At 43.4% G+C, this 11,894-nt stretch overlaps 1 protein-coding gene across 2 annotated transcripts in view; it reads left to right on the forward strand.

The window, feature by feature from the left end:
- si:ch211-127i16.2 (probable flavin-containing monoamine oxidase A) overlaps nucleotides 1–9,860 on the forward strand; it is a 40,147-nt gene extending 30,287 nt beyond the window's left edge. Inside the window, exons 10-12 of one of the 2 annotated variants that reach the window (XM_036977324.1) lie at nucleotides 242–328; nucleotides 2,830–2,930; nucleotides 9,043–9,860. In XM_036977324.1, the coding sequence (XP_036833219.1) occupies nucleotides 242–328; nucleotides 2,830–2,930; nucleotides 9,043–9,376 (522 nt within the window). In that variant the 3' untranslated portion in view covers nucleotides 9,377–9,860. The remainder of the gene's footprint in view (nucleotides 1–241; nucleotides 329–2,829; nucleotides 2,931–9,042) is intronic. The other variant, XM_036977325.1, reaches the window with a different exon arrangement.
- The last annotated feature ends 2,034 nt before the right edge of the window (nucleotides 9,861–11,894 follow it).

The following is an 11,894-nucleotide window of genomic DNA, read 5'->3' on the forward strand; positions in this document are numbered from 1 at the left end:
CCCTCTGTGCTGTGTTGAACGTGGACTTGTGGCCCTCTGGTCTCCACACCCCGTCTCTCCTACTATAACTCAACCAGAGACATGAGGCATTCACATCGATAGTCCACCAGCGGACCTCAGCTTGAAGGGGCTTCTTGGAACTGCATTCATATTTTAACAGGCCAAGCATATTTCTGTGCATGATGAGAGAATGTGAATTCAAAGCTTCAGGATTAAGTCTCTCATTTCTCCTCCTGTTCAGCTGAGCGAGAGGAGGGATGCTGTCATTCTCAGCCTGGTGAAATACCTGGGAGAGGAGGCTGCTAGCTACATCCACTATGAGGAGAAAGTAAGTGTCTAATTGGCCTAGATATAAATGTCATAGAATGTCAAGCCTGAATAGGACAGTCATACTTGAACGTTGGGTCTTAGTGGCTGCATAACCCCCTAAACCTCTTTGTATTTAATAATATGCCTAGTATAATATTCTTTATATAGTTAGAAATAGCTTTGGTTTAAAGACACTGGGAAACCTTGGGACTGTGTTGGATGAGCAGTAGACTGGAGCCTCTCCACTAAACCCGCTGTTCCGTCTGCTATCATGGTCCCTGGCTAGTAACTGCCTCAACAACTGCACACTGGTTTTTCTCATAATATCTCTCCAGCAAGAACATTTGAGCAGCATGAAGTGCAAGGGTCAATTGCTTCCCTGGGACTAGTCAGTCTTGTAGGGAAGTAGAAAACACACAGATCGCTTGTCGCCGTGACACAACACACTACCAAGATTGACAAACGAGCACATTGGCCTGACAGATGTTGTCTGTTACAATATGTTAGCATTCTGCTCCCTGGGCGGCTTTTCATGCGCTTAAGCTTTGAGTGGCGAGGAAGAATTGCCTCTGAGGAATCCAGGGCGAGGGAGGGCATGGGGGGTGATGATTTTCCCTGCTTGACTAGTTACGAGACTCTGGAGGGAGAAACAATATAGAGAGATGGATATCAACAAGTAGGAGATACAGTGAAGACTGAGAGAGGAAGTGAGTGGACAGATGGATTCACACACAACACAAGGGGACTATTAGTGCTTCATTTGAGCCGGATCCTGTTGGAAAAGGATCCGGCACCTCTCAGATTTGACTTAGTTTGTTCCGGCACCTATTTGCCCCGGATCCAGTATCTTCCGCAGCATGATTTATTAATTATTTCACTGTTCGCACTGTAGATATTGAGCGGCATGAAGCGATCCGGATGAAATCAAGTTGCCTCCTTGTTATTTCTCCCGCCCCCCAGAAAGACCACCATGTGAAAGCATGGGAATCCTTCTGTGTAATCATCCTATCCTGCCACACTGATTCCAGACCTGCTCTCTTATTTGTAGACATAGAGTTTATGGGGAAGGCCGGTGGGGTAAGTAACTGATACTGGCACAGGTCTTGTCTTGGTAGTGATGGTCAGCTAATGAAGAGGTCCCTACGTAATCATGTCACGTAGCTAGGCTAGTCATCTCACTACTGAATTTGAAATGTGGGAAAGACAAATAAAACGAATCACCACCGGCGCCTCCACTCATGCAAAATTCAAAGCAGGGCTGTACAGCGACAGGCCCGCTAACGGGGGAAATCGACTGTTAGGAGTTAAATGGACTTGACATGGGGAGAGTCATTGTGGGAGGTTTTAAAAACTAAGGTAGGAACATCTTTTTCCTTTACAAACTTATTCTGTACTGTGAAATTAATATGGATATTGTCACACAGGCTGGAGGCGTATATATTCTCATACAGTATGTGTGTTCTGCTGTCGTCTACATTGATTTATTTTAGTTGAAGTTCTATTCAGATATTGTGATATTTGTTCTACCGCTACATTGATGTCTGGAAAATGATATGAAATTCAAGTCTTGTAAGCCCTACAGCTGAGTATGTGTGCATATGCATATGGCAGGTGTTCTGATGTATGTTGCTGTACATTAATGTCTTGAAAATGTGGCTTATCAGAAATTCTGACTTGTGTATGCACCATAGCTTTACTGGAGTACGTGGGCATACTATAGAGTATAGCCTACCATGGCGGGTGTTCTGCAGTGACGTGGAAATTGCTTTGAATTAATCAGCTGTCTGTTTCACACCCATAGATAGTAGGCTGTTGGCTCCAGATAACCCCCATCTCACTATGGGTTCTAGGACCTCCCGCTTTACAAATGAAGTACTGGGGAATATGACATACCTGGGTAACCTAGAAGAGGTGTGGTGCGTTGAGACATCATTTTACAGAGAAAAAGCTGTGTAATTTTACAGAGAAAACACAAACCTTGTTACCTTATCTCTGGTTTTCAGTAATTTATTAATTTCAACATGCGAGCACATTAAACACATTAACAAAAAACTGTTGTGTTGTATGTAGTGAACAGAGAAGCCTGTGTTTGTGTGTTGTTGTGGTAAATAGAGACGTGTTGTTGTCTCTAGGACTGTACTCTATGTTCTAGATGTGCTCTGCTGTGTGTTGTGTTGCAGGACTGTGTGTTCCAGATGTGCTCCGCTGGTTGTTGTGTTGCAGGACTGTGTGTTCCAGATGTGCTCCGCTGGTTGTTGTGTTGCAGGACTGTGTGTTCCAGATGTGCTCCGCTGGTCGTTGTGTTGCAGGACTGTGTGTTCCAGATGTGCTCCGCTGGTCACTGTGTTGCAGGACTGTGTGTTCTAGATGTGCTCTGCTGTGTGTTATGTTGCAGGACTGTGTGTTCCAGATGTACTCCGCTGGTCGTTGTGTTGCAGGACTGTGTGTTCCAGATGTGCTTCGCTGGTCGTTGTGTTGCAGGACTGTGTTTTCCAGATGTGCTCTGCTCTGTGTTGTCAGGACTGGGCCTTGGAGGAGTACAGCGGGGGTTGTCCTGTTAATGTCATGGCACCGGGTCTGCTGACATATTACCACCCCAGCCTCCGCACGCCCTGTGGCAGGTAATAAACCCTGCTAAGCTGCTACTGTTCTAAAGCTCCCCTCTAGTCCCCTCCATCCCTCCTCTTCATCGGCAGTATCCTACCTGCACGTAACGCCACTGACATATCTACCCTGTCTATATTTACCAATGACCGCTATTGTACCCCGCTCTTTCACCACCCACATCTTGTCTATGCTCTTTCCTTCCACTATAACACACTCACACACACACACAATCAGCCTCTGTAACCACCGTATGGCCCCATAACAAACACGCACCAGCACCAGCTAACCCCTGAGCAACGACCTGAACTAACATAAAGGAGAACAATATGAGTGATTACTTCTTCACTATGAGACATTCATCGAGGCCCAAGGAAAATGGATGTGGGGTCGGAGGGGATATCGCTTTCTTGGGAAGACGGTCACATAATGAATTTGCAATGGCTTGTTAGGAGACGCACACAGCTGAACGGATGCTCATCCATGGACAAGAGAGATGGAGAGAGAAAAGGACGGAAAGAGGGGAAGAGAGGGGGAAAGAGTTAGGGAGATAGTGAAAGAAGGATGGAGAGAGAGGGAAAGAGTTAGGGAGATAGTGAAAGAGGGATGGAGAGAGAGGGAAAGATAGATGTAGAGAGAAAGAGCACACATGAAAAAAGACTACCGTTTTACTCTAGAATAGTACAGTATTTACTTTAGAATTCTATAGTAAACTGTAGTATACTGTAGAATATTATACTACACACTGTAATATCCCTCGATCGTGTGTAGTACTTATTATAGAATGTTGTAGTATACAACACTAAATACTACAATATTATCTGCAAAAAAACACTACAGTCCGCAAAAACACGACACTTTTTTACCTATATTAAATACTACGGTATACAATTTACATACAGTCCATTCCGAAAGTTTTCAGACTCTTGACTTTGTCCACAGTTTGTTACGCTACAGCCTTATCCTTATTTTCCCCTCATCAATATACACACAAAACCAATAATGACAAAGCAAAAACATGTTTTTAGAAATGTTTGCAAATTCATAAAAAATGTCAAACTGTAAAATCACATTTACATAAGTATAATGACCCGTTACTTAGTACTTTGTTGAAGCACCTTTGGCAGCGATTACGGCCTTGATTCTTCTTGGGTATGACGCTACAAGCTTGACCCAAGGCCCTTCTCCCCCGACTGCTCAGTTTTGCCGGGTGAAAGAGTCTTGATGGTTCCAAACTTTTGATGGAGGCCACTGTGTTCTTGGGGACCATCAATGCTGCAGCCAGTTTTTGGTACCCTTCCCCAGATCTGTGCCTCGACACAATCCTGTCTTGGAGCTCGGCTTGGTTTTTGCTCTGACATGCACTGTCAACTCTGGGACCTTATATTAACAGGTGTGTTCCTTTCCAAATCATGTCCAATCAATTGAATTTACCACAGGTGGACTCCAATCATGTTGTAGAAACATCTCATTGGAAACAGGATGGACCTGAGCTTTGAGTCAAAAAGCAAAGGGTCTGAATACTTATTTCTGTTTATTCTTTTTATTTTTAATACATTTGCAAACATTTCTAAAAACCTGTTTTCACTTTGTCATTATGGGGTATTGTGTGTAGATTGATTCGGATTTTTAATTTTTAATCAATTTTAGAATAAGGCTGTAACATATCAAAATGTGAAAAAAGTCAAGGGGTCTGAATATTTTCCGAATGCACTACATGCAAGCAGCAATACCCATATAGAACACAACAGAACCAGTGGATTACCCAAACCTCCCATATCTCTCATCCAGACCCACGAGGTGCTTTAAGATCACTGCAGGATCACCAGCAGCATACCACCCTGCATCCTTCTGCTGGCTTGCTTCTGAAGCAAAGCAGGGTTGGGCCTGGTCAGTCCCTAGATGGGAGACCAGAAGCTGTTGGAGTTCCAGTAGGAGGCATTCTTTACTCTGATCTAAAAAATGCCCCAGGGCAGTGATTTGGGACATTGCCCTGTGTAGGGGGCTGTCTATTCCCCAGGTCGTTGCTGTAAATAAGAATGGGTGCTCAGTCAACTTACCTGGATAAATAATTAGAGGAGATGTTAAATTATGTAAGAAACTGTAATGACTTTAAAGAGCTCCCCAATGAATGGAAGCTCTAACCAGAGGATGTTCACTGTTTGTTATTGTGCTGGACAAACTCTTGTTCTACCCTTCATTATAACTCTGTGTCTGCTGAGGATGAACAGCCCAACACACAAACATCCTCCGCTCACATGTAAGTGATCTGTATATATATCTATATTTATATAGGAAGAGAGAGAGACCCATTCAGTTGGTGAAAGGCACTGTGGTTAAAGTGACCCAGGTGTTCAGGCATAAGTAAGCCTGCACATCCATAATGCATGCAGAGTAAACATGTATCTGCTAGAACATGCTGGAACATCTGGATAGTGTTTTTATTCATAGATGTTGAGAGTCATTTTTTTTGTTTTCTCTTCAGAGTCATGTAATAGTATCTATTCACATTTTAGATCAGATTGTTCTACAACAGGCTTTCTGCTACAGGCTCTCTATTAGCAAATCATCTCAAGCAGAAGTAAATAACACGTTGTCCTGTTTGAAGCATATTCTAAGTGCAGGTGTCATTTCTCATTAACTTTCACTCTGATGTCACAGATAATCACCCCCGCTTGTTTCAGGATTGTACTCTCATCGTTGAAATCTGTTCCTATTTAGCATTGGCAAGCAATGAAATAAGCATGGTAAACATTTCAGTGTGAAGACAGCTGGCAGGGAGTGATAACTGTGAATGCAGATGATTCCATACTCTACATCCAAAGCCAGTGTGCTCACTGAAATTCTAAATAATGAATTACAGTCTATCAGAATGGGGGATTAATAATAAACTGGTCTTAAATACATCTATAACTAAAAGCATTGTAGCTACACTATATATACAAACGTATGTGGACACCCCTTCAAATTAGTGGATTTGGCAAATTCAGCCACACCTGTTGCTGGCTGGTGTATGAAATTGAGCACACAGTCATGCAATCTCCATAGACAAACATTGGCAGTAGAATAGCCTTACTGAAGTGATCAGTGAATTTTAACGTGGCACCGTCAAAGGATGCTACCTTTCCAACAAGTCAGTGTGTCAAATTTCTGCCCTGCTAGAGCTGTCCCTGTCAACTGTAAGTGCTGTTATTGTGAAGTGGAAACGTCTAGGAGCAACAACGGCTCAGCTGCAAAGTTTTAGGCCACACAAGCTCACAGAACGGGTTCCGGCAAGTGCTGAAGCGCGTTGTGCGTAAAAATTAGTCTGTCCTCTGTTGCAACATTCACTACCGAGTTCCAAACTGCCTCTGGAAGCAACATCAGCACGATAACTGTAAGTCGGGAGCTTCATGAAATGGGTTTCCATGGCCGAACATCTGCACACAAGCCTAAGATCACCATGCACAATGCAAGCATCTGCTGGAGTGGTATAAAGCTCCATTCGACGCTGGAGTGATGAATCACGCTTCACCATCAGGCAGTCCGACGGACGAATCTGGGTTTGGTGAATGCCAGGAGAATGCTACCTGCCCCAATGCATAGTGCCAACTGTAAAGTTTGGTGGAGGAGGAATAATGGTCTGGGGCTGTTTTTCATGGTTCGGGCTAGGCCCCTTAGTTCCAGTGAAGAGAGATCTTAACGCTACAGCATACAATTACATTCTTAGCCATTCTGTGCCTCCAACTTTGTGGCAACAGATTGGGGAAGGCCCTATGCTGTTTCAGCATGACAATGCCCTCGTGCACAAAGTGAGTTCCATACAGAAATGGTTTGTCGAGATCGGTGTGGCAGAACTTCACTTGCCTGCACAGAGCCCTGACCTTAACCCCATCAAACACCTTTGGGAGGAATTGGAATGCCGACTGCGAGCCAGGCCTAATTGGCCAACATCAGTGCCGACCTCCCTAATGCTCTTGTGGCTGAAAGGAAGCAAGTTCCCACAGCAATGTTCCAACATCTAGTGGAAAGTCTTCCCAGAAGAGTGGATTCTGTTATAGCAGCAAAGGGGGACCCAACTCCATATTAATGCCTATGATTTTGGAATGAGATGTTTGACGAGCAGGTGTCCACATACTTTTGATAATGTAGTGTATTTGGTTCAAGACATTCTCTAAAACCTCAGCCTTAACTGGAGTTGTGCATAAAGGGTGTGACCATTGAGAAAGTTGAGGACGTTAAAACCTGTTAAGGATATGGCAGACATACGCCCCCTTTGGAGAGATTGGGTACCCCTAGTAAACTGGAAAAAAAATCTGTCAAAAATTGCTAATATATGCAAATAAAAATTATTATTGGATAGAAAACACTAAAGATTCTAAAACCGTTGGAATTATGTCTGTAAGTATAGCAGAACTCACAGGGCAGGCATTCTTCCAAACTAGTTTTTGTGGCCATGAAAGTTGGAGCAACTTTGACGTCATGGCCCCCACCCTTCCCAACCAGCTATGATTCTGGGGACACTTTCTATCTCTTCTGCTAGATGTCCTCTTTCATTAGAGCTTTGAATCGTTCAAATCCCGCGAGAATTGACCCTATGGGAGTGAAATTAGTGCGTGCCACGAGAGAATAGGCTGTGCGTATGGGCGCGAATTGGTCCCAGCCATTCCTTTGTTCCAGCACTCAAGAGAAGGGCAGACGATGGCCGATTGAATTGAAGTTTGTTTTGCGTGTCTAAAACATCATAAAGCTTGCTTCTGCACTTAGTTTGACCTGTTTAGTCGACATATAATGTGTAATTTTGAAGTTTTGATGCGCAACTTTTCCGGACCAGAGGACGTTTTGGGTGCATTTCAGCTGATGTTATTAGCAGTAGCTAATACAAAGACGCAAGACTTGAAACCAAACGATGTATTGGGTAAGTATGAAGCCTTCCAGAACATTCTGGGAGGGTTGATCCCCAATTGGGAACCAGTATCGTAGACAGGTTAAACTCTTAGGTATAACATTTGGTGGTCAATTATCATGTTCAACTCATATTGACAATGTTGTTGTGAAGATGGGGAGGGGTATTTCTGTTATAAACAATATATATATTTGTGACACAAAAATCAACTATACTAGTTTTTCAGGCTCTGGTCTTGTCCCATCTTGACTACTGTCCAGTAATATGGTCTGGTGCAGCAAATAAATACCAAGAAAAGCTGAATCTGGCTCAAAAGAGAGCAACATGGCTTTAACTGCGCATACAGAACTAAGGTCAACAACATGCATGCCAGTATTTCCTGATTGAGGGTTGACGAGAGATTAACTGCTTCTCTTCTAGTTTTTATGATAAATATTACTGTGATGAAAATTCCAGATTGTCTGCATAATCAAATAACAATAATCTCAGACACCCATACATACTGTACGCCCAAGACATGCCACCAGGGGTCTCTTCACAGTCCCCAAGTCGAAGATTCACGGCAACGCACAGTATTATATAGAGCCGTGATCGCATGGAACTCCCTTACAGCTCCAATTACTCATGCAACAACCAAAAAGATTAAACAAAATGTCATGGAACGCTGTGGCACAGTGGTTAAGGGCGCTGTACTGCAGTGCCAGCTGCGCCACCAGAGACTCTGGGTTTGCGCCCAGGCTCTGTCGTAACCGGCCGCGACCGGGAGGTCCGTGGGGCGACGCACAATCGGCCTAGCGTCGTCCGGGTTAGGGAGGCTTTGGCCGGTAGGGATATCCTTGTCTCATCGAGCACCAGCAACTCCTGTGGCGGGCCGGGCGCAGTGCGCGCTAACCAAGGTTGCCAGGTGCATGGTGTTTCCTCCGACACATTGGTGCGGCTGGCTTCCGGGTTGGATGGCGCTGTGTTAAGAAGCAGTGCGGCTTGGTTGGGTTGTGTATCGCATGATACACACTAACACACACATTATATTGGGGGGGTTGTAGTGTTTGTATTATTGTTACATTTTTCTGTTGTATTGTTCGTATATTCGTATTTCGTATTTAAATTTGTATGTGACTGTCCTTCTATCAGTGTATCAGTGTTTTGTTACTTGTCAAGTTTTGTGTTTTTTTGTGGATCCCAGGAAGAATAGCTGCTGCTCCTGCAAAAGTCAATAAACAAATAAAATGAACTCTCCTTCCCAGGATCCACTGGGCCGGCACGGAGACGGCCACCCAGTGGTGTGGCTATATGGATGGGGCAATTCAGTCAGGTCAGAGGGCAGCCCTAGAAGTCCTAGCCAGGCTGTGCCCTTTCACCCTGACCCAGGAGGAGCAGGAGGCTGTGCAGGCTGCCCAGAACCAGAACCACGAGTCTGGACCATGCCAACACATACCTTCCACATCCCATCTCCGCAGGGCTCTGATCCTCACCACGCTCATCATGGCCACTGCTGTACTATTGGCTCAGCCACAGCTCTGCCGAGACTGGATTGGACAGGCTCGGCAGGTAGTGCTACGAAGGTTTGCTTTGTGGTAATAAAATATGCTGTTGTGTTGGAAAAACATCCACTTGACAGGGAAATGCCTCCGCTCACAGATATCTAAAGATGTTAAATACGATTGAATTATCTGTGACATACAGTATGGTTAACACTGTTTGCCTGGTGGACATTTTTCATTTAAAGAAATGTAATGCTTGTACATTGTAATGTGGTGGTGGGTGGGGGTGAGACTATACAGAAAAAAAAAATGTTTACTTTGGACTGCATTGTACTGTAAGTCAATTCAATTATATGTAAAGGGTTTTATATGTGAACATTCCCTACAGTCGTATTAAGTCATACAGTGCCGTCAGAAAGTATTCACAGCCTTGATTTTTTCCGCATTTCGTTCTGTTACAAAGTTGGATTAAAATGGATTTAATTGTATTTTTTTGTCAACGATCGACACAAAATACTCTAATGTCAAAGTAGAAGAAAAATGCTAAAATGTAAAAAGGTGTATGAAAATAAAACACATATACAGTGGGGCAAAAAAGTATTTAGTCAGCCACCAATTGTGCAAGTTCTCCCACTTAAAAAGATGAGAGAGGCCTGTAATATTCATCATAGGTACACTTCAACTATGACAGACAAAATGAGAAACAAAATACAGAAAATCACATTGTAGGATTTTTAATGATTTTATTTGCGAATTATGGTGGAAAATAAGTATTTGGTCACCTACAAACAAGCAAGATTTCTGACTCTCACAGACCTGTAACTTCTTCTTTAAGAGGCTCCTCTGTCCTCCACTCGTTACCTGTATTAATGGCACCTGTTTGAACTTGTTATCAGTATAAAAGACACCTGTCCACAACCTCAAACAGTCACACTCCAAACTCCACTATGGCCAAGACCAAAGAGCTGTCAAAGGACACCAGAAACAAAATTGTAGACCTGCACCAGGCTGGGAAGACTGAATCTGCAATAGGTAAGCAGCTTGGTTTGAAGAAATCAACTGTGGGAGCAATTATTAGGAAATGGAAGACATACACGACCACTGATAATCTACCTCGATCTGGGGCTCCACGCAAGATCTCACCCCGTGGGGTCAAAATGATCACAAGAACAGTGAGCAAAAATCCCAGAACCACACGGGGGGACCTAGTGAATGACCTGCAGAGAGCTGGGACCAAAGTAACAAAGCCTACCATCAGTAACACACTACGCCGCCAGGGACTCAAATCCTGCAGTGCCAGTACATGTCCAGGCCCGTCTCAAGTTTGCTAGAGAGCATTTGGATGATCCAGAAGAAGATTGGGAGAATCTCATATGGTCAGATGAAACCAAAATATAACTTTTTGGTAAAAACTCAACTCATTGTGTTTGGAGGACAAAGAATGCTGAGTTGCATCCAAAGAACACCCTACCTACTGTGAAGCATGGGGGTGGAAACATCATGCTTTGGGGCTGTTTTTCTGCAAAGGGACCAGGACGACTGATCCGTGTAAAGGAAAGAATGAATGGGGCCATGTATCGTGAGATTTTGAGTGAAAACCTCAGCAAGGGCATTGAAGATGAAATGTGGCTGGGTCTTTCAGCATGACAATGATCCCAAACACACCGCCCGGGCAACGAAGGAGTGGCTTCGTAAGAAGCATTTCAAGGTCCTGGAGTGGCCAAGCCAGTCTCCAGATCTCAACCCCATATAACATCTTTGGAGGGAGTTGAAAGTCCGTGTTGCCCAGCAACAGCCACAAAACATCACTGCTCTAGAGGAGATCTGCATGGAGGAATGGGCCAAAATACCGGCAACAGAGTGTGAAAACCTTGTGAAGACTTACAGAAAACGTTTGACCTCTGTCATTGCCAACAAAGGGTATATAACAAAGTATTGAGATAAACTTTTGTTATTGACCAAATACTTATTTTCCACCATCATTTGCAAATAAATTCATAAAAAATCCTACAATGTGATTTTCTGCATTTTTTTTCTCATTTTGTCTGTCATAGTTGATGTGTACCTATGATGAAAATTACAGGCCTCTCTCATCTTTATAAGTGGGAGAACTTGCACAATTGGTGGCTGACTAAATATTTTTTTGCCCCACTGTATCTTGATTACATAAGTATTCAACCCCCAATGTCAATACATGTTAGAATCTCCTTTGACTGTGATTAAAGCTGTGAGTCTATCTGGGTAAATATTTGTCCATTATTCTTCAAATTCTTCAAGCTCTGTCACATTGGCTTGACCATTGCTAGACAATTTTACATCTGGCCATAGATTTTCAAGTAGATTTAAGTCAAAACTCTAACTCTGCCACTCTGGAACATTCACTGTCTTCTTGGTATACAACTCCAGTGTAGATTTGGCTTTGTGTTTTAGGTTATTGTCCTGCTGAAAGGGGAATTAATCTCCCAGTGTCTGGTCGAAAGCAGACTGAACCAAGTTTCCCTCTAAGATTTAGCCTCTTGCGTTAATTTTTTTATCCTGAAAAACTCCCCAGTCCTTAACAACTACAAGCATACCCAAAACATAATGCAGTCACCACTATACTTGAAATATAAAGA

This window comes from Oncorhynchus mykiss, chromosome 5 (genome assembly GCF_013265735.2).
Source record: "Oncorhynchus mykiss isolate Arlee chromosome 5, USDA_OmykA_1.1, whole genome shotgun sequence".
Lineage (NCBI taxonomy): Eukaryota > Metazoa > Chordata > Actinopteri > Salmoniformes > Salmonidae > Oncorhynchus > Oncorhynchus mykiss.